Raw genomic sequence first — 22,640 nt, forward strand, 5'->3', positions numbered from 1 at the left:
CTAGGCGACGTGATTTCCTTGACTGGCCTGCGAAACTCGTTCAGCCGCCGATGACAAACGAGGTACGGCGACGCTCTTCTGGTGAAGTGTCTGCAGAGAATGCTTAGTCGTCTCACGCGGCCCACCGGTTCCGACCCTGCAGACATCTTCCTTCCGAACTCAATGTCGCGTAACGAAATGTTATTTTGTTTCTTTGGAGTGTAAACTTGTCTCAGACTGAAAATACCGTTGTACGATCTCGCGTTTTATTTATTTTTTCCATTCCGTAGTCGTCCTCGACAATCTATTAAACTTTCTTCGAAAGGACGAGACTGCTGAAGATTAAAAATAATTGAGAAATCAGCAGAGACATCTCTTTACTTTCCTTCTCTGTTATAGTCGAGTATTGTCTTTTTTTCAGCAGGAACATTTTCAATACATAAACACCCACGAAAATGGAAACTTGAAAGTACGCAAAGCCCATCACGAGGTGGCAAGCCCCCTACGTTTTTCGACTCGGTCTTCTTCACCCTGCCTTCCTGGGCTTATGGCTGTTGTTTCCCGGTGAGTGCTTCCTGCTGAATGTCTCCAGATCTCATCGGGTATTCAACAAATGCCAACTCCCGACGGCATTGATCGCTAATGTCGCCGTTCGTGAGACCAAGAAGCAGAACCATAAATTTGTATTTTGTAAATGGGTCAGAAACATTTATGCGAAGTCACAATTTTTTTTTTAAATTCGTACATTTACATGAAATCAATTTTATCACTACTAAAATATGTTCGCAGTAATACTTGGTTTGGACTCTTACCCGGGAATTTAAGCTTTGTGTTGTCCCAGTACCTCCAATAGTTAAAGTTATTTGTAAACTGTTCCCTGAATAGCTTTCCAGCATTAAGCGTGCGCATTAATAAACATAATAAAACCTAATTGAGTACAATTATTGAATATTTTATTATCCTTTTAATGGTTTAAAAAAATTATATGTTTGAATGAGACATCAACTAAAATATAAAATTATACTGCAATTTTGTAATAAATATTCAGTATTATCTCAAAAAACGTAATTTATATATGCAAAAATAACCATTGTTATGTGTTGTACAAAGTTGCAATATTTTCTTGTGGTATTATAAACTATGTCTTTGCCACTAGTTTTAAAGGAATCTTTTCTAAAAGAGCAGGAAAATATTTCCAAAGTAATTTTGATGATTGTCGATTACTGTATAGTATATATAGCATCAACATGAAATAAATAATTTTTATCACTTTAAAAAACGTTTATGATCAGAACAATTATACACTGTTGCAACTATATATGTATTAATATGGAAAAACTTTGTTACCACCAACCATTAATGTGAACATAGTTCTTTATGCAGTTAACACTCGCTAATAAACCAATTCAACCGATTTGTATGGCATTACTATCTTCATTATTAGGCTTGCAAGGAGATTTTATCATTTATTTAATATGTTTAATAAGTGATTGTCTAATAGAATATATATTATTATCAAAACAATTATATTGGCAACTATTAAAATAAGTTAAAAAAACACCTAGATACATGATAGACACTAAGTTCCTTTTTGTGTGGTATATATAAAGCTTTTTTCAAAAAAATTCATAAATATATTTCCTTTAAATACATCCAAGCTAAAATCAGAATGTCATCAAAGAAAATTTTTTTTGCGTTTGTTAAATTTTATCTCGCTGTTAGGTTGATGCAGTATGTAAATTTTGACTAAAGTAAGGTATTTTAAGTGTTAAAATATTTAATTTTTGTAAAATAATATACTGCTTACGGTTTAAATACACTTTTAATAGTTGGGGTCTTAAATAATTAAATGAAAGTTTTCTCTACGAATATATAGCCACGGTTATTTTGAAGATTCGTCGTGTAGCAAAGTAGACTTGAAGCACATATACCTATGTCTGTTTCATGTTGATGATTGGACTGCAGTGCTCTTGACACAACCCTGAGCCTGTTAAAAACAAGGAGAAACATTTACCCAATCATGTGTAACCCACATTGTTATTGACCTATCAGCATTCTAGAAAGTATGTATTATATATAGGAATGTCAGATATAGCTTTGAGTGAAAGGAATTCGGGGACTATACAGCTTGACCAAAAAGTAGAGACCGGAAAAATTCGCGAGTTCATTTGGCGATAGGCAAAAAAGCAAATAGCTATACCTCAGTGCTGCCTCTGCTATTGGCTCACAAATCACCTGGATGACTCTGAGCCAATGAGAAACACCCAACCAAAGCTTTATCGAATCAGAGGCTGCTTCGTTTGACGTCTCACAAGAAAGCATCCAAATAGTGGGTCACATTTGACCGATTGTACGTAGAACTATAGAGTTCATCCTACATGTCATTGAACCCGCGAATTTTTCCGGTCCCTACTCGCAAGTCAACAGCCGATGAACAGTAGACATTTGCCCGAGTGTGTAGAGGATAGTGGGGTTTATCCTGGAGGTTCATTGAAACCCGCAAATTTTTCCGGTCTCTACTTTAAACCAATGATTTCAAATGCTTGGAGTTAACACTATTAGAACTGATAACTGTGACTTTCCTTTAGGCACATACTGTAGTTAGTGCAGGTGTGTGTGCAGGAAAGACACGCTCAGGCGTGTGAGATGTGTGTGTTCCAGGCGCGGGAAGCCAGGGAAGCCAGGGAAGCCAGGCACCCAGGCGCTGTGCACACCACGTGGGCGGAGCTGCAATGACGAGATGACTAGAGCCACGTGGCTGCTGCTCATTGGCTGCGCTCTCCAACATGTCCACTGCACGCGACACCAAGGTGAGAACACGTGCATCAACACAGCCACGACTCGCATGCACTCTAACATGTCCACTGCACGCGGCACCAAGGTAAGCGCACGTACCTCGACACAGACAAAACTCGCGTGCTCTCCAACATGTCCACTGCACGCGGCACCAAGATGAGCTCACGTGCCTCGACACACCCACGACTCGCGTGCTCTCCAACATGTCCACTGCACGCGGCACCAAGATGAGCTCAAGTGCCTCGACACAGCCCCGACTCGCGTGCTCTCCAACATGTCCACTGCACGCGGCACCAAGGTGAGCTCACGTGCCTCGACACAGCCACGACTCGCATGCACTCTAACATGTCCACTGCACGCGGCACCAAGGTGAGCTCACGTGCCTCGACACACCCACGACTCGCGTGTTCTCCAACATGTCCACTGCACGCGGCACCAAGATGAGCTCAAGTGCCTCGACACAGCCACGACTCGCATGCACTCTAACATGTCCACTGCACGCGGCACCAAGGTGAGCTCACGTGCCTCGACACACCCACGACTCGCGTGCTCTCCAACATGTCCACTGCACGCGGCACCAAGATGAGCTCACGTGCCTCAACACAGCCACGACTCGCGTGCTCTCCAACATGTCCACTGCACGCGGCACCAAGATGAGCTCAAGTGCCTCGACACAGCCACGACTCGCGTGCTCTCCAACATGTCCACTGCACGCGGCACCAAGATGAGCTCAAGTGCCTCGACACAGCCACGACTCGCGTGCTCTCCAACATGTCCACTGCACGCGGCACCAAGATGAGCTCAAGTGCCTCGACACAGCCACGACTCGCATGCACTCTAACATGTCCACTGCACGCGGCACCAAGGTGAGCTCACGTGCCTCGACACACCCACGACACGCGTGCTCTCCAACATGTCCACTGCACGCGGCACCAAGATGAGCTCACGTGCCTCGACACAGCCACGACTCGCGTGCTCTCCAACATGTCCACTGCACGCGGCACCAAGATGAGCTCACGTGCCTCGACACAGCCACGACTCGCGTGCTCTCCAACATGTTCACTGCACGCGGCACCAAGATGAGCTCACGTGCCTCGACACACCCACGACTCGCGTGCTCTCCAACATGTCCACTGCACGCGGCACCAAGATGAGCTCACGTGCCTCGACAAAGCCACGACTCGCGTGCTCTCCAACATGTCCACTGCACGCGGCACCAAGATGAGCTCAAGTGCCTCGACACAGCCACGACTCGCGTGCTCTCCAACATGTCCACTGCACGCGGCACCAAGATGAGCTCAAGTGCCTCGACACAGCCACGACTCGCATGCACTCTAACATGTCTACTGCACCCGGCACCAAGGTGAGCTCACGTGCCTCGACACACCCACGACTCGCGTGCTCTCCAACATGTCCACTGCACGCGGCACCAAGATGAGCTCAAGTGCCTCGACACAGCCACGACTCGCGTGCTCTCCAACATGTCCACTGAACGCGGCACCAAGGTGAGCTCACGTGCCTCGACACACCCACGACTCGCGTGCTCTCCAACATGTCCACTGCACGCGGCACCAAGATGAGCTCAAGTGCCTCGACACAGCCACGACACGCGTGCTCTCCAACATGTCCACTGCATGCGGCACCAAGATGAGCTCACGTGCCTCGACACACCCACGACTCGCGTGCTCTCCAACATGTCCACTGCACGCGGCACCAAGATAAGCTCAAGTGCCTCGACACACCCACGACTCGCGTGCTCTCCAACATGTCCACTGCACGCGGCACCAAGATGAGCTCAAGTGCCTCGACACAGCCACGACTCGCGTGCTCTCCAACATGTCCACTCCACGCGGCACCAAGATGAGCTCAAGTGCCTCGACACACCCACGACTCGCGTGCTCTCCAACATGTCCACTGCATGCGGCACCAAGGTGAGCGCACGTGCCTCGACACAGCCACGACTCGCGTGCTCTCCAACATGTCCACTGCATGCGGCACCAAGGTGAGCGCACGTGCCTCGACATAGCCACGACTCGCGTGTTCTCCAACATGTCCACTGCACGCGGCACCAAGGTGAGCGCACTTGCCTCGATACAGCCACGACTCGCGTGCTCTCCAACATGTCCACTGCATGCGGCACCAAGGTGAGCTCACGTACCTCGACATAGCCACGACTCGCGTGCTCTCCAACATGTCCACTGCACGCGGCACCAAGGTGAGCGCACTTGCCTAGACACAGCCACGACTCGCGTGCTCTCCAACTTGTCCACTGCACGCGGCACCAAGGTGAGCGCACTTGCCTAGACACAGCCACGACTCGCGTGCTCTCCAACATGTCCACTGCACGCGGCATTAAGGTGAGCGCACGTGCCTCGATACAGCCACGACTCGCGTGCTCTCCAACTTGTCCACTGCACGCGGCACCAAGGTGAGCGCACTTGCCTAGACACAGCCACGACTCGCGTGCTCTCCAACATGTCCACTGCACGCGGCATTAAGGTGAGCGCACGTGCCTCGATACAGCCACGACTCGCGTGCTCTCCAACATGTCCACTGCATGCGGCACCAAGGTGAGCGCACGTGCCTCGACACAGCCACGACTTGCGTGCTCTCCAACATGTCCGCTGCATGCGGCACCAAGGTGAGCGCACGTTCCTCGACATAGCCACGACTCGCGTGCTCTCCAACATGTCCACTGCACGCGGCACCAAGGTGAGCGCACTTGCCTAGACACAGCCACGACTCGCGTGCTCTCCAACATGTCCACAGCACGCGGCACCTAGGTGAGCGCACTTGCCTCGATACAGCCACGACTCGCGTGCTCTCCAACATGTCCACTGCACGCGGCACTAAGGTGAGCTCACGTGCCTCGACATAGCCACGACCCGCGAGCTCTCCAACATGTTTACTGCACGCGGCACCAAGGTGAGCTCACGTGCCTCGACATAGCCACGACTCGCGTGTTCTCCAACATGTCCACTGCACGCGGCACCAAGGTGAGCGCACTTGCCTCGATACAGCCACGACTCGCGTGCTCTCCAACATGTCCACTGCATGCAGCACCTAGGTGAGCTCACGTACCTGGACATAGCCACGACTCGCGTGCTCTCCAACATGTCCACTGCACGCGGCACCAAGGTGAGCGCACTTGCCTAGACACAGCCACGACTCGCGTGTTCTCCAACATGTCCACTGCACGCGGCACCAAGGTGAGCGCACTTGCCTAGACACAGCCACGACTCGCGTGCTCTCCAACATGTCCACTGCACGCGGCACCAAGGTGAGCGCACTTGCCTCGATACAGCCACGACTCGCGTGCTCTCCAACATGTCCACTGCACGCGGCACCAAGGTAGGCTCACGTACCTCGACATAGCAACGACTCGCGTGCTCTCCAACATGTCCACAGCACGCGACACCAAGGTGAGCTCACGTACCTCGACATAGCCACGACTCGCGTGTTCTCCAACATGTCCACTGCACGCGGCACCAAGGTGAGCGCACGTACCTCGACATAGCCACGACTCGAGTGTTCTCCAACATATCCACTGCACGCGGCACCAAGTTGAGCGCACATGCCTCGATACAGCCACGACTCGCGTGCTCTCCAACATGTCCACTGCACGCGGCACCAAGGTGAGCTCACGTACCTCGACATAGCCACGACTCGCGTGTTCTCCAACAAGTCCACTGCACGCGGCACCAAGCCGAGCGCACTTGCCTCGATACAGCCACGACTCGCGTGCTCTCCAACATGTCCACTACACGAGGCACCAAGGTGAGCTCACTTGCCTCGACATAGCCACGACCCGCGAGCTCTCCAACATGTTCACTGCACGCGGCACCGAGGTGAGCGCACTTGCCTCGACACAGCCATGACTCGCGTGCTCTCCAACATGTCCACTGCACGCGGCACCAAGGTGAGCTCACTTGCCTCGACACAGCCACGACTCGAGTGCTCTCCAACATGTCCACTGCACGCGGCACCAAGGTGAGCGCACTTGCCTCAACACAGCCACGACTCGCGTGCTCTCCAACATGTCCACTGCACGCGGCACCAAGGTTAGCTCACGTGCCTCGACATAGCCACGACTCGCGTGTTCTCCAACATGTCCACTGCACGCGGCACCAAGGTGAGCGCACTTGCCTCGATACAGCCACGACTCGCGTGCTCTCCAACATGTCCACTGCACGCGGCACCAAGGTGAGCTCACTTGCCTCGACACAGCCACGACTCGCGTGCTCTCCAACATGTCCACTGCACGCGGCACCAAGGTGAGCGCACTTGCCTCAACACAGCCACGACTCGCGTGCTCTCCAACATGTCCACTGCACGCGGCACCAAGGTTAGCTCACGTGCCTCGACATAGCCACGACTCGTGTGTTCTCCAACATGTCCACTGCACGCGGCACCAAGGTGAGCGCACTTGCCTCGATACAGCCACGACTCGCGTGCTCTCCAACATGTCCACTGCACGCGGCACCAAAGTGAGCTCACGTGCCTCGACATAGCCACGACCCGCGAGCTCTCCAACATGTTCACTGCACGCGGCACCGAGGTGAGCGCACTTGCCTCGACACAGCCATGACTCGCGTGCTCTCCAACATGTCCACTGCACGCGGCACCAAGGTGAGCGCACTTGCCTCAAAACAGCCAATAATCGCGTGCTCTCCAACATGTCCACAGCACGCGGCAAAATGGTGAGCTCACGTGACTCGACATAGCCACGACTCGCGTGCTCTCCAACATGTCCACTGCACGCGGCACCAAGGTGAGCTCACGTGCCTCGACATAGCCACGACCCGCGAGCTCTCCAACATGTTCACTGCACGCGGCACCGAGGTGAACGCACTTGCCTCGACACAGCCATGACTCGCGTGCTCTCCAACATGTCCACTGCACGTGGCACCAAGGTGAGCGCACTTGCCTCAACACAGCCAAGAATCGCGTGCTCTCCAACATGTCCACTGCACGCGGCACCAAGGTGAGCGCACTTGCCTCGATACAGCCACGACTCGCGTGCTCTCCAACATGTCCACTGCACGTGGCACCAAGATGATCTCACGTGCCTCGACATAGCCACGACTCGTGTGTTCTCCAACATGTCCACTGCACGCGGCACCAAGGTGAGCGCACTTGCCTCGATACAGCCACGACTCGCGTGCTCTCCAACATGTCCACTGCACGCGGCACCATGGTGAGCTCACGTGCCTTGACATAGCCACGACTCGCGTGTTCTCCAACATGTCCACTGAACGCGGCACCAAGGTGAGCGCACTTGCCTCGATACAGCCACGACTCGCGTGCTCTCCAACGTGTCCACTGCACGCGGAACCAAGGTGAGCGCACTTGCCTCAACACAGCTACGACTCGCGTGCTCTCCATCATGTCCACTGCACGCGGCACCATGGTGAGCTCACGTGCCTCGACAGAGCCACGACTCGCGTGTTCTCCAACATGTCCACTGCACGCGGCACCAAGGTGAGCGTACTTGCCTCGATACAGCCACGACTCGCGTGCTCTCCAACATGTCCACTGCACGCGGCACCAAGGTGAGCTCACGTTTCTCGACACAGTCACGACTCGCGTGCTCTCCAACATGTCCACAGCACGCGGCAGCAAGATGAGCTCACGTGCCTCGACATAGCCACGACTCGTGTGTTCTCCAACATGTCCACTGCACGCGGCACCAAGGTGAGCGCACTTGCCTCGATACAGCCACGACTCGCGTGCTCTCCAACATGTCCACTGCACGCGGCACCAAGATGAGCTCACGTGCCTCGACATAGCCACGACTCGCGTGTTCTCCAACATGTCCACTGCACGCGGCACCAAGATGAGCTCACGTGCCTCGACACAGTCACGACTCGCGTGCTCTCCAACATGTCCACAGCACGCGGCAGCAAGATGAGCTCACGTGCCTCGACATAGCCACGACTCGTGTGTTCTCCTACATGTCCACTGCACGCGGCACCAAGGTGAGCGCACTTGCCTCGATACAGCCACGACTCGCGTGCTCTCCAACATGTCCACTGCACGCGGCACCAAGATGAGCTCACGTGCCTCGACATAGCCACGACTCGTGTGTTCTCCAACATGTCCACTGCACGCGGCACCAAGATGAGCTCACGTGCCTCGATACAGCCACGACTCGCGTGCTCTCCAACATGTCCACTGCACGCGGCACCAAGGTGAGCGCACTTGCCTCGATACAGCCACGACTCGGGTGCTCTCCAACATGTCCACTGCACGCGGCAGCAAGATGAGCTCACGTGCCTCGACATAGCCACGACTCGTGTGTTCTCCAACATGTCCACTGCACGCGGCACCAAGGTGAGCGCACTTGCCTCGATACAGCCACGACTCGGGTGCTCTCCAACATGTCCACTGCACGCGGCAGCAAGATGAGCTCACGTGCCTCGACATAGCCACGACTCGTGTGTTCTCCAACATGTCCACTGCACGCGGCACCAAGGTGAGCTCACGTGCTTCGACAGAGTCATGACCCGCGTATTCAGTTACACCTAATACATGTATAGTTAATGGAATTTAATTTTCTAGAGCATTCGTATGTTAAAGAACAATATAGCGGAGCTTTGTTTGCATTGTACTTTTGTTGTACATGGACCAGAAATATTCTTTTAAATATTACAGATTTATTGAAAAAAATTAAATTTACAAAAACATGTGTATAAATACAAAATAGTGTTCGCAGTAATACTGATTTTGGATTATTACTGGAGCATTCCTGCTTTAAGTTCTCCCATTTTATCTTTTAGTTAAAGTTATTTGTATACCGTTTCCTTGTTACGCAGGTTGGTACTGCGTAACGAGGAAACTCGCCCCTGTGGGCTAGTGGGATACCACCCGCCATACACTTCACGGACTCGGCGCGCGAATTTCAATTGATGCGCGTTGGATAGCAGATCCTCGGGTCCACTCGTGCCGAATCGCCTTTGATCGGAGCACGTGGACGTGGTCGGAAGTTTCCGAGCCGCGTTTCCGATTCAGGGTGTCCAGAATATTCCTCGCTGTTTTAGTATGGAGCGCAGCGAGTATATAAGCAGGCTGCTAGCACGAGTTCCACAGAGTCTTCTCTCAACCGGCTGCGTGAATAATGCGGTGACCACGACCCGCACCTTCGATCATCGACGCCGAAAGGCTGCTCGCTGAGGTCTTCAAGCTGCGCACGGATGCTGAAAAAGGCGGTAAGAGAGGCCGCAAATTATACAAGTCAGTTACGGACTTGGTAATAATTCAGTGGTAGCCCAGTAACAATTTGCAAGTTGGCACGGGACTTCGGAAGTAAAAAGTATGTGTCGGACTTTGCAGTAAAATGACCAAGGGGAACATAGAAAATTCCGCCGAGGGTCATGAAGTGGTTTGCGACTAGGAGCATAACAGAGTTCTGCTCAGCAATACTTTAAAAAAAAAAAAAAATATTTTTTCTCGTTCTATTAATACGGTGAAAATAAAAGGTGCTACTACTTGATTAAAACGTTAAGGGCGTAGTGCAGTGGCATTAGCGGGACTATCAGTCGTGGCGTTTAAGACTACCTATGAACATAAACAAGGAGGTAAATTTTTAATGACAAACTATTTAAAATAATTTCAAGCAACAGCATGTTAGGTGATTTGTCTCCAATTCTCTGCACTAGTATAGTGTTCGTTTTATTACCAAATAGTGTGAATTAAGAGCCGGCGAAAATGTGCAAGTATCAGGGAATCAGCACGGCGGCAGAGGTAGAATAAAGAAATTCGCTCCGTCGATGTTTCCGGTCCGACTGGGGTGATCAGGTCAAGGATCAACGGAAATAAAAAAAAAAACACTCGCCGCTATCACTTAAACGACACTGAAGATTTTAGCCAATTTTATTTGGGGAGAAGTGTTGAAATTTAAATTGTGTTAGAAATATCTCGTTCCTAAGTTTCTGGTACTGTTAAAACAATGTCTAATTTTGATCTGTAAGTGAAGGTTTAAGTATTTTGTATTAAAAAAGAATTTGTAATTATAACTAAAAGAAAAGGGTCCAGTTAGAATTATTTATTGAGGAATAATTCGTGTGGTTATGAGAAAATGTTTAAAAAGTAGTGAATGGTACGTAATTTTGTATAAATTTATTTCAGGTGTTTTGTTGGTAATCGCTGGAACATGAATTGTAGCAGTAATGTGTAACAGCCAACATAATAAGAAAATTTATATTAATGTATGAGGATTATATGTGTTTGTATAATGTGTGAATAAATCTCTGTACATGCCGTACTAAATATGTGTTATACATTGCTCTGTGTTTCCTTAAGCTCTTGTTGCCATTCTAATTTCCAACGACTAGGTAACATCCTGAATAGTTATATATTATTAACTGCGCCAATTTCTTAGCATAATGAAACAAAATATCTTCCGGTTTTTGATTTATTATATAATTTTTCATGGTTTTATTATTAATGCTTGAATGAAACATTAATTTAAATATAAAATAATGCGCCAACTTTTGTAACAAATACTCATTATTATCTCGAATAAATGTATTTAATATATTCCAAATAACCTTAGCATAATTTTGTACAAAGTTACGATATATTTCTTGTAGTGTTACAAAATATTTCTGGCAGCTAGTTTCCAAAAGATATTTTTTTTTTGAAAGCACAGAATTTTTTTCTGTGTGTGTTACGTTATTGGATAAATTTGTTAATGTGCACGGCCACTGAGACATACGAATCACGGCCACTCAGCGCGGAAGAAAACTCGTTCTGAATAGTCAGGCGAAAATAGGCAATAGCTGGAGACCGGAACAATTCGCGGATTGATTCGGCGATAGGCTAGAAGTCAAATACATATACCATTTAGATGATTTAGCTATTGGCTTACTGTTCATCTGTAGGAATCTCAACCAATTATAAACCCTCAACCAAAGAAGGATCGAATCACAGACAAACCAGCTGAGACGACTCACAAGTAAGCAGCAAATGAACTGGCGTTATTTTCCTAAGTGTGCAGGGGAATGTGCAGTCTATCCTGAAGGCTATTGAAACCGCGAATTTTTCCGGTCCCTAGCAATAGCTAATTTTGCAAACGGCAGCCAATCTCAAAGAATAAAATGCTTGCGCGGGGATAACTTGTTGCAAACCTAACAAGCGTTGTGAATTTTTTGCGAAAATTACATGTCCCTATTTACCTATAGTACATTTTATTTGGAATCATTGACTAAGCCCTGTTATATTTCGGTTTTTCCAGCAATAGCCTATAGTGCGCAAAATGGTATCATGTGGAAGGAGACAGGGTGTGGATTGGGATTGTCAACCGCCATATTGGATTGTGACGTCACGGCGACCATCTTGGAATAACTTGACACTGAACATTTCGTAAAAAAAAAACATTAAGCCCTTGGTCCTCTCTGAACCTGCAAATAACAAAACATAGAACTTAGTTATATTAACACTGAGATAAAACATATTTTTATATAAAGTTTTTTAAGTCAAAATATTTTAAGTGAAAGAGTAATTTACTTTTAAATAAAATATATTGAATTGGAGATTAAAAATACCCTAATACAGTTGAATTACTCATTTAAAAATCTACTTCTGAAGAGAAAGTTCATAGTTTCCCTTCATTTCTGAATGCAATATGATTCAAACGATGTTCTCTAAGCGCTTGAACGTAGGAATTTTGATAACTTAAACTTTATTTTTATGCACCAAAAGATTTTTTTTTTGGTAGGCTAAAAGCTATTTAAAAAGTAATTTTCAACTATGTGTAAAATAAATACCCTATTATTAAAAAAAATAAAGTGAATTAACTTTATTTTTTTCCGTTTATAATGATTTTATCTTTCCTTATTCCTTATATTCAACTTCACTTAAGTACGCTGTTTTTATAAACAAAATGTTTCTATTCCACGAATGTCGAAGTAAAGTTAACTATTTAAATTCTCAACAGTTGAAATTGGTCCTAATCAGAAGACTTTCTAACAAATTGTTTTAAAATACGGTTCTTGAACTAGTCCATTTGTACAGCCTAGTTGAGTGACTTAAGGACACTGAATTAATAGTGATTTTCACCTATTATCCGTTGGGTTAAAATCTTTAAGCATTAATGTATTGCAAAAGCCCGCTGATTAAACCGTAAGTTATGACTCATTAGCAGAATATTTGGTCGCTACCAGCTCACTGATTCATCCCAGCGACTCAGATTCATGACGTACATGTTGGTAACAGGAGAAGCAGGGGGCCAATGAATCTTCACAGACGCTTTCTTCAGGCAGCGCACGGACATTGTCTTCGCCTCGTTCTGTGAGTTCTTGAGTTCTTCTTCCGTTTCACAGTCACCCCCCCCCCCCGCACTCCCATTCACCGAGTGTCATCGTCTTCTCTGTACGCAGAAAAATATCTTTCTGTTCTTTTACAAAACATTCCTTTGGAAACCAGTTTCCAAGAAAAATGTTGTTATACTTAGAGACCGGAAAAATTCGCAGGTTCAATGACCTCCAGGATAGATTCCACTATCCTCTGGCAAATGCCAACTGTTCATTGGCTGTTGACTTGTGAGTCGTCTCGACTGGACAGCCTGTGATTCGACACTTCTATGAGTGAGGGTCTCTAATTGGTAGGGACCGGAAAAATTCGCGTGTTCAATGACCTGTAGGATGAACACCATAGTTCTACGTACTTTCGGTCAAATGTCACCCACTCATTGGCTGCTGTCTTGTGAGACGTCCCAACGTAGCAGCCTGTGATTCGATACAGCTTTGGTTGGGTGTTTCTCATTGGCCCAGAGTCATACAGGTGAGTTGTGAGCCAATATCAGAGGCAGCACTGAGGTAAACTATTTGTTTTTTAGCCTATCGCGAAATTAATTCACGAATTTTTCCTGTCTCTACTAATTGGCCCTCATTACTCCAGATAAACAGTGAACCAACGGCAGAAGCAGCACTAAGGTATAATTATTTAAATTGCAGCATTTCACGAAATGAATCCGCGAAATTTTCAGGTCTCTAGAAATTTCTTTAACGTAAATGACTGAAATTAAAGAAAAAGGTAACTTTACAAACATTATTATTTTAATAGAATTTATGTAATGTGTTAACGAAGTGGCGTAATGAGTATATTACAAACTATTATACTTTGGGAAAAAAAATTTTGACGGTATCTTGGTAGCAATGATATAAACATGGCTACCGTGTGCGTGTGTGTATTTTTTTTATCTTTTTTTTTTGCAATTGAAACTGAGGTTTTAATCTTCAACAGTCATACTTTGCGGCTACGCAGTATTTTTTATTTTTAAGTTTTGTAACAAAAGATAAAGCATTTTAACATGGCGTTTTGGGTGTTCCATATTGGAAAATAGATAACCTGAAACATTTACGGTGAATATTCCCAGCAACAAAAAACCAAAATATAATCTAGGTAGTTCACATTTTCTTTCAAAAAATTAACGATTTTTATGTTGTTAGGTCGCCGATAAATACAGCACAGTTGGCTGATTTCGAAACAAAACAATATCGTTTGTTATAGCATTGTGTTGCGACTGTTTGTCTTCCTCGATCTGTGTTCAGAGGGCCGACGTATTTGGAGCTGGCTGACAAGCGAGGGCTATCACGTTGTGACGTCATGACTGCGAGCGGCCGCGACCCCGCTCATTGGCCGCGAGGTGGGGGGAGGCGGCGGCCATCTTGGACCAGTCCCTGCAGGAACACTTGTGAACATTAACGTTCAGGTCAGCGACAGCCACTTGTCACAACAGTAAAGCAGTGAATTCAAAACAAAACTGAACTAGGACAAGAAGCTGAAAGAAGTTAACAGAATAAGAGGATACTACCATAAATAAATTAATTTTGAACATGCAAGGGAAGACGATAACAGAAGCAGGGAGATAAAAAAGAAAAAAAAGATCTGTCAAGCAAGAAATCAGTGCGATAACAGTAAGTTAAGAGATCTGGAAGTACAGAATGAATAACTCGTGCAAGACGTCTTAACAACGAAAAGAAATGATCAGGACAAAGGCAGAAGAAATAATAGATATTCATGAGAAATAAAGTTAATGTATGATTAAAATATTCATCACAGATTTGATATCATAGAGATGATATCATAGAGCTGAAACATAAGATTCAGCCTTTTCAGCCACACGAATCGAAACGAAGTAGATTAGAGGTAAATTATATTCTATAATAACAAAAACCCTTAGTATACCCTCGACAGTAATAATTTCTATGCGGTGACAATTCAAGAAATGCTAGCTAGATTTGGAAAAATCTGTAACAATATTACGCCACTAGAGACGAAATTGCAAATATTGCAGAATATGGCATTTCGATATTATTTCTTTATCGTATAACTATTAGATATCAGTTCTAGATGGGAATATGAAGAGATTTGTTATTTGTGTTTTCTTATTCTTTTTCTAAAACTCAGAAATAAATAAAAAAATTAAACTTTTTGTTTAGATTTGCACACAGTGTTTCAGCCGCATCATGAAACAAGCTTTTTAAAAAAAAATTAGTAACCTTCTACTTCATAAACCATAAAACAAAATTAAATAATAATGAGGCACTCAACGGAAAACCATGTAAATGCACATCGAGTTTTAATGTTAGCTACGCATAAATTGTTCTTATTAAAGAATTACGAATAACCATTTTCCACAATTATATTTAATTTTTATCATAATTTTTCAAACATTATATGTTGTATATTTAACGGTAAATATTTCATCTGACAACATACTACGTAGTTATTTATAAAAATAATAATGTTTTGAATATTAAAATTTAGGACTACTAAGTTTAATCTGGCCAAATATCTGCATTAGGAGGAAGTGTTCTTTTTACTTCACACAAACCATAAATTTTTTAGGGTTGTACATAGGTAACAAACAGCTATAATTTGAATAAACAAACAAAATGTTATAGACTAAAATATATCGTTTTGTCCCAAAATAAATAATTCAGTTCGTTCATTCCCATGTTTCCTTTTTGAGGGAATAATTAAGAAAATGTTTGACAATTTGAATTGCAAAAACTTGAAAACTGATGTAATTAAAGAAACGCCAATAAATTTAATTAATGTTTCTGAATATCGGTATTATTCCCAACGAATAATCTGTGCGTAGGTTTTTTCTTACTAACTCTCCATTTAAGTTCTATTGCCAGATATTAAGAAAAGTTCTGAGCCTGATTTCAGAAACGCAAATCCTGTACTTATATATATATTGAATTTAAAACCACGTTTTCCTTACTTCGTTTCATTTAAAAAAAAAATTAAACTGGAAAAGCGGAATGGGGCGCCTACTCACACACATACAAACACAAAAAAAAACACACAGAATTATTATCTGAAAACCTCTTCTTTCTGGGGGGGAAAAAACGTATTCGGTAAATCAAAGTGACCATCCTGCATTAATCACACATAGTTTGTGTCAGTTACTCTTTTTTTTTTGTTTCAAACTGGGGTTGAATGTTTTTAGTGAAAGCGTTTTTTTAGCTATTTTTGCGAACTTAAATGCTTGCACCAATCAACTCTGTTAAAACATTTACATCAAACCTTTTAACATTTATATGAAGCACGAGTACATACAGCATAAAAATAAATATCTCTGCTAATGGAGCTCATGTCATGTAGCGAGCGAACATATTTCCTTTCAACTGTAATCTATCTTTTAAATATTTTAGTTTCAGTACACATGAAACTATGATGGTAATTTTCATGACGTCCTGCTGACGTGGTCATTTCAATTCCAACAACAATACAGTCACTTTTAACTTTAAAATGTCAAATATATTTTTTTTAATTAACAGAGAAATGTTACGACTTTAAAGCAAAAATAAAAACGCTAAGAATAATCCTCGAATAAATGGAATATACCTAGTACTAAGTTTTTGTTTGTAACTTCACCTACAATACGAACTCGTCCACTGAAGTTAAAAACAGTGGTGGAAACTTAATTTGCACAATTTTACCTTTAGATGATTAAAAAAATAAATTAAATAAAATAAATTTTTTGGCATGCGCCATCGATGGTTTCACAGACAAAAAATATGAATATGCAAACATACAGAAAAGAAGCCTAAAATTACCCTTTGTCAAATGTTTAAAACATAGACCTCACCGAAAAATCTATAAAAAATTAGTCAGAAAAATATTTCAGCTCATATGGACACATTGGGCTGAGAACTACGAAAATTTGGGAAGGGGCGGAGGAAATGTGAGTGTTGTTGGGGGGGGGGGGGATGCAAGTAAATCGGTGGTGCGCCCGGGTGTATTCCGAATTCTTTTCAAAAGTTCATCGCACCGGAGAAAGTACTGTAAAGTGACCCTTGTCTTTGGATCGTGGCTAGAGCCGTGATTATTTTACTGCAGGCTGGACTGGACTGCCCATTTGTACGCTAACAAGTTCACGTTTTGTGGTGGGTTTCACATCATCACTAGATACCGGAAAAATTCGCGGATTCGTTCCGCGCTATGCTGGGATCCAAACACTTGTACCTTCATGTTACCTCCGCGATTGGCTCACAGTTTATGTTAACGACTTTGAGCCAGTGAAAAACCCTTCAACCATATAAGTATCGAATTGGAAGTATTCTCGTTTGACGGGTCTCAAACGTAATTAGCCAATGAGCATGTGGCATTTGACCCGAATATGTAGGGAATCGTGGAGTCTATCCTAGAGGTCATTGAACTCGCGAATATTTACAGTCCCTATTAATCACCAGAGGGAGCCTGATTGTTTTCATATACTGCCCATATTTTGGGCCCATGTGCAAGCAACGAGCAGAAAACTTTAAATTATACAGAAAATTTTCCAACAAACCATAGTTTTGACGATTACGTATATCAACCCCGTTTCAGAGTAGCTTCTTTGATTCCAGGATCACCCCTCCCCCCCCCCCCCCTTCCCGGCGCGTTCCACTCTCCAGGTCTGTAGTGATCAGCACTGGCTGGCGCGTTGCCCTCTTTGGCTGTCGGGGATGAACTGTGGACCGTGACCGATAAATAGAGACCAGAAATATTTGCGGGTTCATTGACCTCCAGGATAGACTCCACATTACTTAACAAACTCGGGGAAATGACACCTGTTCATTGGCTGCTGATTCGTAAAACGTCTCAACCAATTTGTCCATGATTCGGCACCTTCTTGGTTTAGGTTTTTCCATTGGCGACGAAGTTCCCCAGATAAAATGTGGGCCAATCGCAGAAGCTGTACGAAGTTATACATTTTTTTGGATGTCAGTCTATCGCGAAATGAACTCGCGAATTTTTCAGGTCTCTACCGATAAATGATTTCCAGACCAGCTGTGCGTTAACATAATGTAGCGATGCCTGTGTTTCGTGGTCGCCTGGGTTTATTTCAGGCGCATGTCTACTGCCGGCGCACCAAACAGTAGCCTTCCAGTGAGTAAGGAAAAATCGGTCCTGAACGGCCAGGACGAACAGGAGAACGGCTTGTCCTGCAAACGAGGGAACAATCTCTAAAGCGGACATGCCTTATTGCAGTCTAATGAGCCGTTTATTTTTTGAAGTGAAAACTTCTTTAGCCGCGTTGAGCGATTTTTTTTTGGTAGTGGCAAAACTTATGGGTTCGCGTCACCACCGACATGCTAGTGACGTGTTGCGCCAGACTGGCGAATCGCAGCGGCCTGTGTACATGTATACACTATACATGTATATACACTAATACATTGTATATACTCGACTGTACCATGTGCGTGTTGGACTCTTTTTTTGTATGGGTAAAATCTTGTGAGTTCGTATCACCGACATGCTGTAGTAGCAGTAAGTGAGGTTAATTAGACCACTTGAATACATGATCTAGGTCTGACATGACTGGTAAGTCACAGCTAGGTAATTAATTTTTTACGTAATTTTTACATAGCACTGACATCTGTTGTGACTAAAAAATGATGTAAGGATAAATGATATCATGCTGATTTCGTACTTATAGAATAACAAAATCATTTTCTTACCTACATTTGAAGTATAAATGATGTCATATTACACATTTAAAAACAAAGTTTTAAGTTTTAACTTAAGTTGACAGTTCCAATGACTGGCTATTATTTTTTTAATATTTCGTGAAGAAAAATGGTTCTAGCCGTGGTCGCGGGTGACCTCTTTACGGTACCGAATCAGGGGAAGTCTCCGGCGGCGACACCCTGGTACTGCTGACACCTCGCCAAGGAGTGGTGCTTTCAACCAAGCCTTATCGGTACTCCTGTCACGAAATTGTTTAAAACCTACTACCACACAGGAAAAAAAATTTTTCAGTATTTTCACAAAATATCCCTTTGAAAACCAGTTTCCAAGAAATATAGTCTCTAATACTACACGAAAAATGTTGTAACTTTTTTACAATACATGTCTATGGTTATTTTTGCATACATGAAATACCTGTTCCGGGATAACATTGAGTATTTATAACGAAAACTAGAGCATATTTTTAATTTTTTTTACTTGATATTTTTATCCGAAATATATTTTGACACCATTGAAAAGATATTTATTTAATAATTTGACTTTATTTTTTGTTTAATATGCTTATTAATATGAACAGTTAATACTATAAAGCTATTCAGGGGACGGTATACAAAATCACTGTAACTACTGGATTTACTGGGACAACACAAAGCATAAAATGCCTGGGTAAGAATGCGTATCTTATTTTGTAAAGATACAGTTGTTTTCGTGTACATGTACAAATTTACAAACAGCTGTAATTTTGGATGACTATTTCTGTTCACAAAAATAATTTACAATGCACCAACCAAAGTGTTGTGAGTAGGTACTCAACAAACTTTCTGTGGTTAGTTGAAGCTCTATCGAAGATTTTTGTTTTAATATTTCGGATGAATTTTGTCTATGTAAATGGATATGAATAAACTTTTTTTTTTTTTAAATTTTGTAACTGGTTTTTAGTTCACTTTTTTTTACTGTCTTCAGAAGTTGTTATTTTTAATTCGTATCTTAGTTTCAGAAACGAAAAATTCAGTTTAGCTAACGTTATTTTACCTACATATTATGCAAAGTTTTAAATTATATTTTATTGTAGAAATTGTATTCTATGTATCGTAGTGATTAAATTAAAATGGAGGTAATGATTTTTATTTCAATTTACATTGATAAAATTTAAAATATTATTGTTGATTTTATTTTATTAAAACTTATGTAGAAGTTGAATTTGAAGTTGCTTGGTTGTACACATAATATTGGTTCCAATACCTCTAAGTCTATTGTAGACCTCCGATAACTACAGCTCTATATATATTCCAATTAATCCCTGTAACGTGAGCAAGATGACTTAAACTATAGATACACAAACAAATTACCGTTAACTTGTTGTCACGACATTATATTAGCAGTTCTTAAAGTTCATGGTTCAGATAAAGTTATTTAGTTACAAATAAACGATAATGAATATATATTGCATTTCAAAACCACTTCAAATAACAATAGTTTTACATGTAAAGTAAGATCTTAATTAATTCATTATATAGGCAAAATTTTTATTTTTTAATTTACAAACAGTTGAAAATATAATTTTATAAGTCCAGCAAAATTGTATAAAATATTTTCCATGAAATTTTCCCAAATAATAATTGCAAATAATTTGTTATTAAATATAAAGCAGACCAGTTAAACAATATTCCTTCTCGCAGACTATGATAACACTTTGCGCATTACGTATTTAACTTAACCAAATACTTCAAGCTAATCTTTCCGTTTAAAAATCGAATGTACCTTACCAAAAAATTCATTAAGTTAGTTAAAAGTAAAAATACGTTTTCTTATGAAATAATCTACGTGTTATTTAATAAGAATTTCAGACCCACATTGTGCTTGTCCCCGATTTAAACTTCTTAGAAATGCGTAATTTATTTATTGAAACGAAACGTTAGTCTTAAGTGTTAAAACTGTTCAAAATGTATGTTTGGTAAAGCATTTTTCAGTATTACGAAAACAGGCTTTAGTTTCCTCAGAAGTGTGAAAGGTGCTGTTGGGGTTTCGTGGTGATGGCTAGTCAAAGCGGCAAAGTAGAAAACAAAACTGTTAACCTCGGCTCGAAACAAAGAGAAAGAATAAAGAGGTACTGAGGAGGCTCTAGGGGAAGGGGGGAAGAATGACGGAAGCGGTGGTGAGGCTGATAAAGATTTAAGGGGAATATAATGCCACAAACACGGTGTTCCCAAAGCCAGGCCCATAAAGAACGGGAGGCAATTCGGGTGGCGAGGCAGCCATGGTGTTATGGAGGTAGAAAAAAAGTAAAAGTTGTTTAAAAAATAGAAACTTTTGAGTGCAGAGAGCCACGTGGTTGAGAAAATTGGGGAGAAAACTAACTGTAGAAGAAAGGATGGCGTTACGGGTGCGAAGCGAAATGAAAGAAATAAAACGGAAGGGTAAATTTGATGAAATCCGGCTGAGCTTATGACTCGTAAAGAATACGGTGGATAGAAAAAAATCTTTTGTAGGGGTTACTGAAGTCTTGAACAAACAAAATAAATGTTGCGGTTATATGTTAAAACAGAAAATGTGTGGGAAAAATATATTGTTACAGTAGAAGAAAAAAAAACATGGCAGTTGGCATACATCAGTGAACCAGCATAAATAAATACGTACGTAGGAAACTAATTATTCAGTTACATACGGTTAAATTGTATCAACATGTGTTTACGTAACTCAATCATAACACATTCACTTACATAAATAACTTTAAGATTTTCAGAACAAATTCTCTCAGAAATAAAAAAATAATGGTACATTTTTGTTATGAAACAAAATATTTATTTAGTAAGACTAGTTAGGTTGTAGCTATTTTTAATATCATGCTTTAAAATAGAGCATGCCGAACATGTGACGGAGAACGATTGGCAACGGACAGGGCATTAAACCAGAAGTCAAAATATACTTTTAAATTCTTAAAATTCATGCGTTATCAAGAAACACAAAAAGACTTACGTCTGAGAACCAGTTTTTTTCTAATTAGTTTAATTTATGGTGGATCTAAACACTGTATAAAGAAGGACTATAGATCGATTTTATTTGTAGGAAAACTTTCGCGACCTGTGTGTAAATGTTTTCTTCAACAAAAACTCTATTTTTTTCTCTCTCTTTTTATTGCTGTGTATTATCCTTTACTTAATAAAAGGCTTTAAAATATGAACCATTATTCTCATGCGATTAGGAACATTAGTAAAGACAGCCAATGTTCAAGGCTCAACTTCATCCTCAAACTTTGGTGATTCCATTTTCTTGTTATAAATTTAGATTCAGAACGAATCCAAGAAAATGTTTCACTATTTTCACTACGTTATATGTAGAGAGTTTCGTCACCAGATACCAGCAACAAGTCTTCTTGTGCTATATTTACAGAGCTGGTGAGAAAATATAATAAATTATAAGTTTGTTTGATAAATAGCGTCAGAGTCACTTTCCAGGAAATAATATCCCGTGCTTTCACAAACAGACGATGCAAAATATTATATTTCTAAATTCACGTTTTCATTTAATTTTGCCGTAAAATTCTGGAATAAGTTAAACACGAACATCTGATTTTAAAAAGAACCACTTTCTATGAAAATAGCGTCTGAAGCATGTTTAAAACAACAAAGTTAGCTGAAATGCGTTATGAATTAAATTAAATTTTTTTAGGTAAATGAATGAGTGAGTGCAGGGAGTTGAATCCAATATTTCCAGCTTGGTCTAAAAGTACCATAAGTATAATTCACATATATTACTGATAGAAGCGAGTGTCATAAAGAACTACCATGGTGTCCAGCTCGACCGGATCACCCTGGGAGTACAGTGTTGTGCTACAGGTGAGATACGTGAGTGTCAGAGGCAATTCCAGGATGTCTTGGTCACATAGAACACCCTGG

At 42.7% G+C, this 22,640-nt stretch overlaps 1 protein-coding gene across 1 annotated transcript in view; it reads left to right on the forward strand.

The window, feature by feature from the left end:
* LOC134528629 (cell adhesion molecule DSCAM) overlaps positions 1-22,640 on the forward strand; it is a 400,574-nt gene that overhangs the window by 193,209 nt on the left and 184,725 nt on the right. The window contains exon 2 of the mRNA XM_063362381.1: positions 2,641-2,789. Within this exon, the coding sequence (XP_063218451.1) occupies positions 2,720-2,789 (70 nt within the window). The 5' untranslated portion in view covers positions 2,641-2,719. The remainder of the gene's footprint in view (positions 1-2,640; positions 2,790-22,640) is intronic.

Source organism: Bacillus rossius, chromosome 1 (genome assembly GCF_032445375.1).
Source record: "Bacillus rossius redtenbacheri isolate Brsri chromosome 1, Brsri_v3, whole genome shotgun sequence".
NCBI lineage: Eukaryota > Metazoa > Arthropoda > Insecta > Phasmatodea > Bacillidae > Bacillus > Bacillus rossius.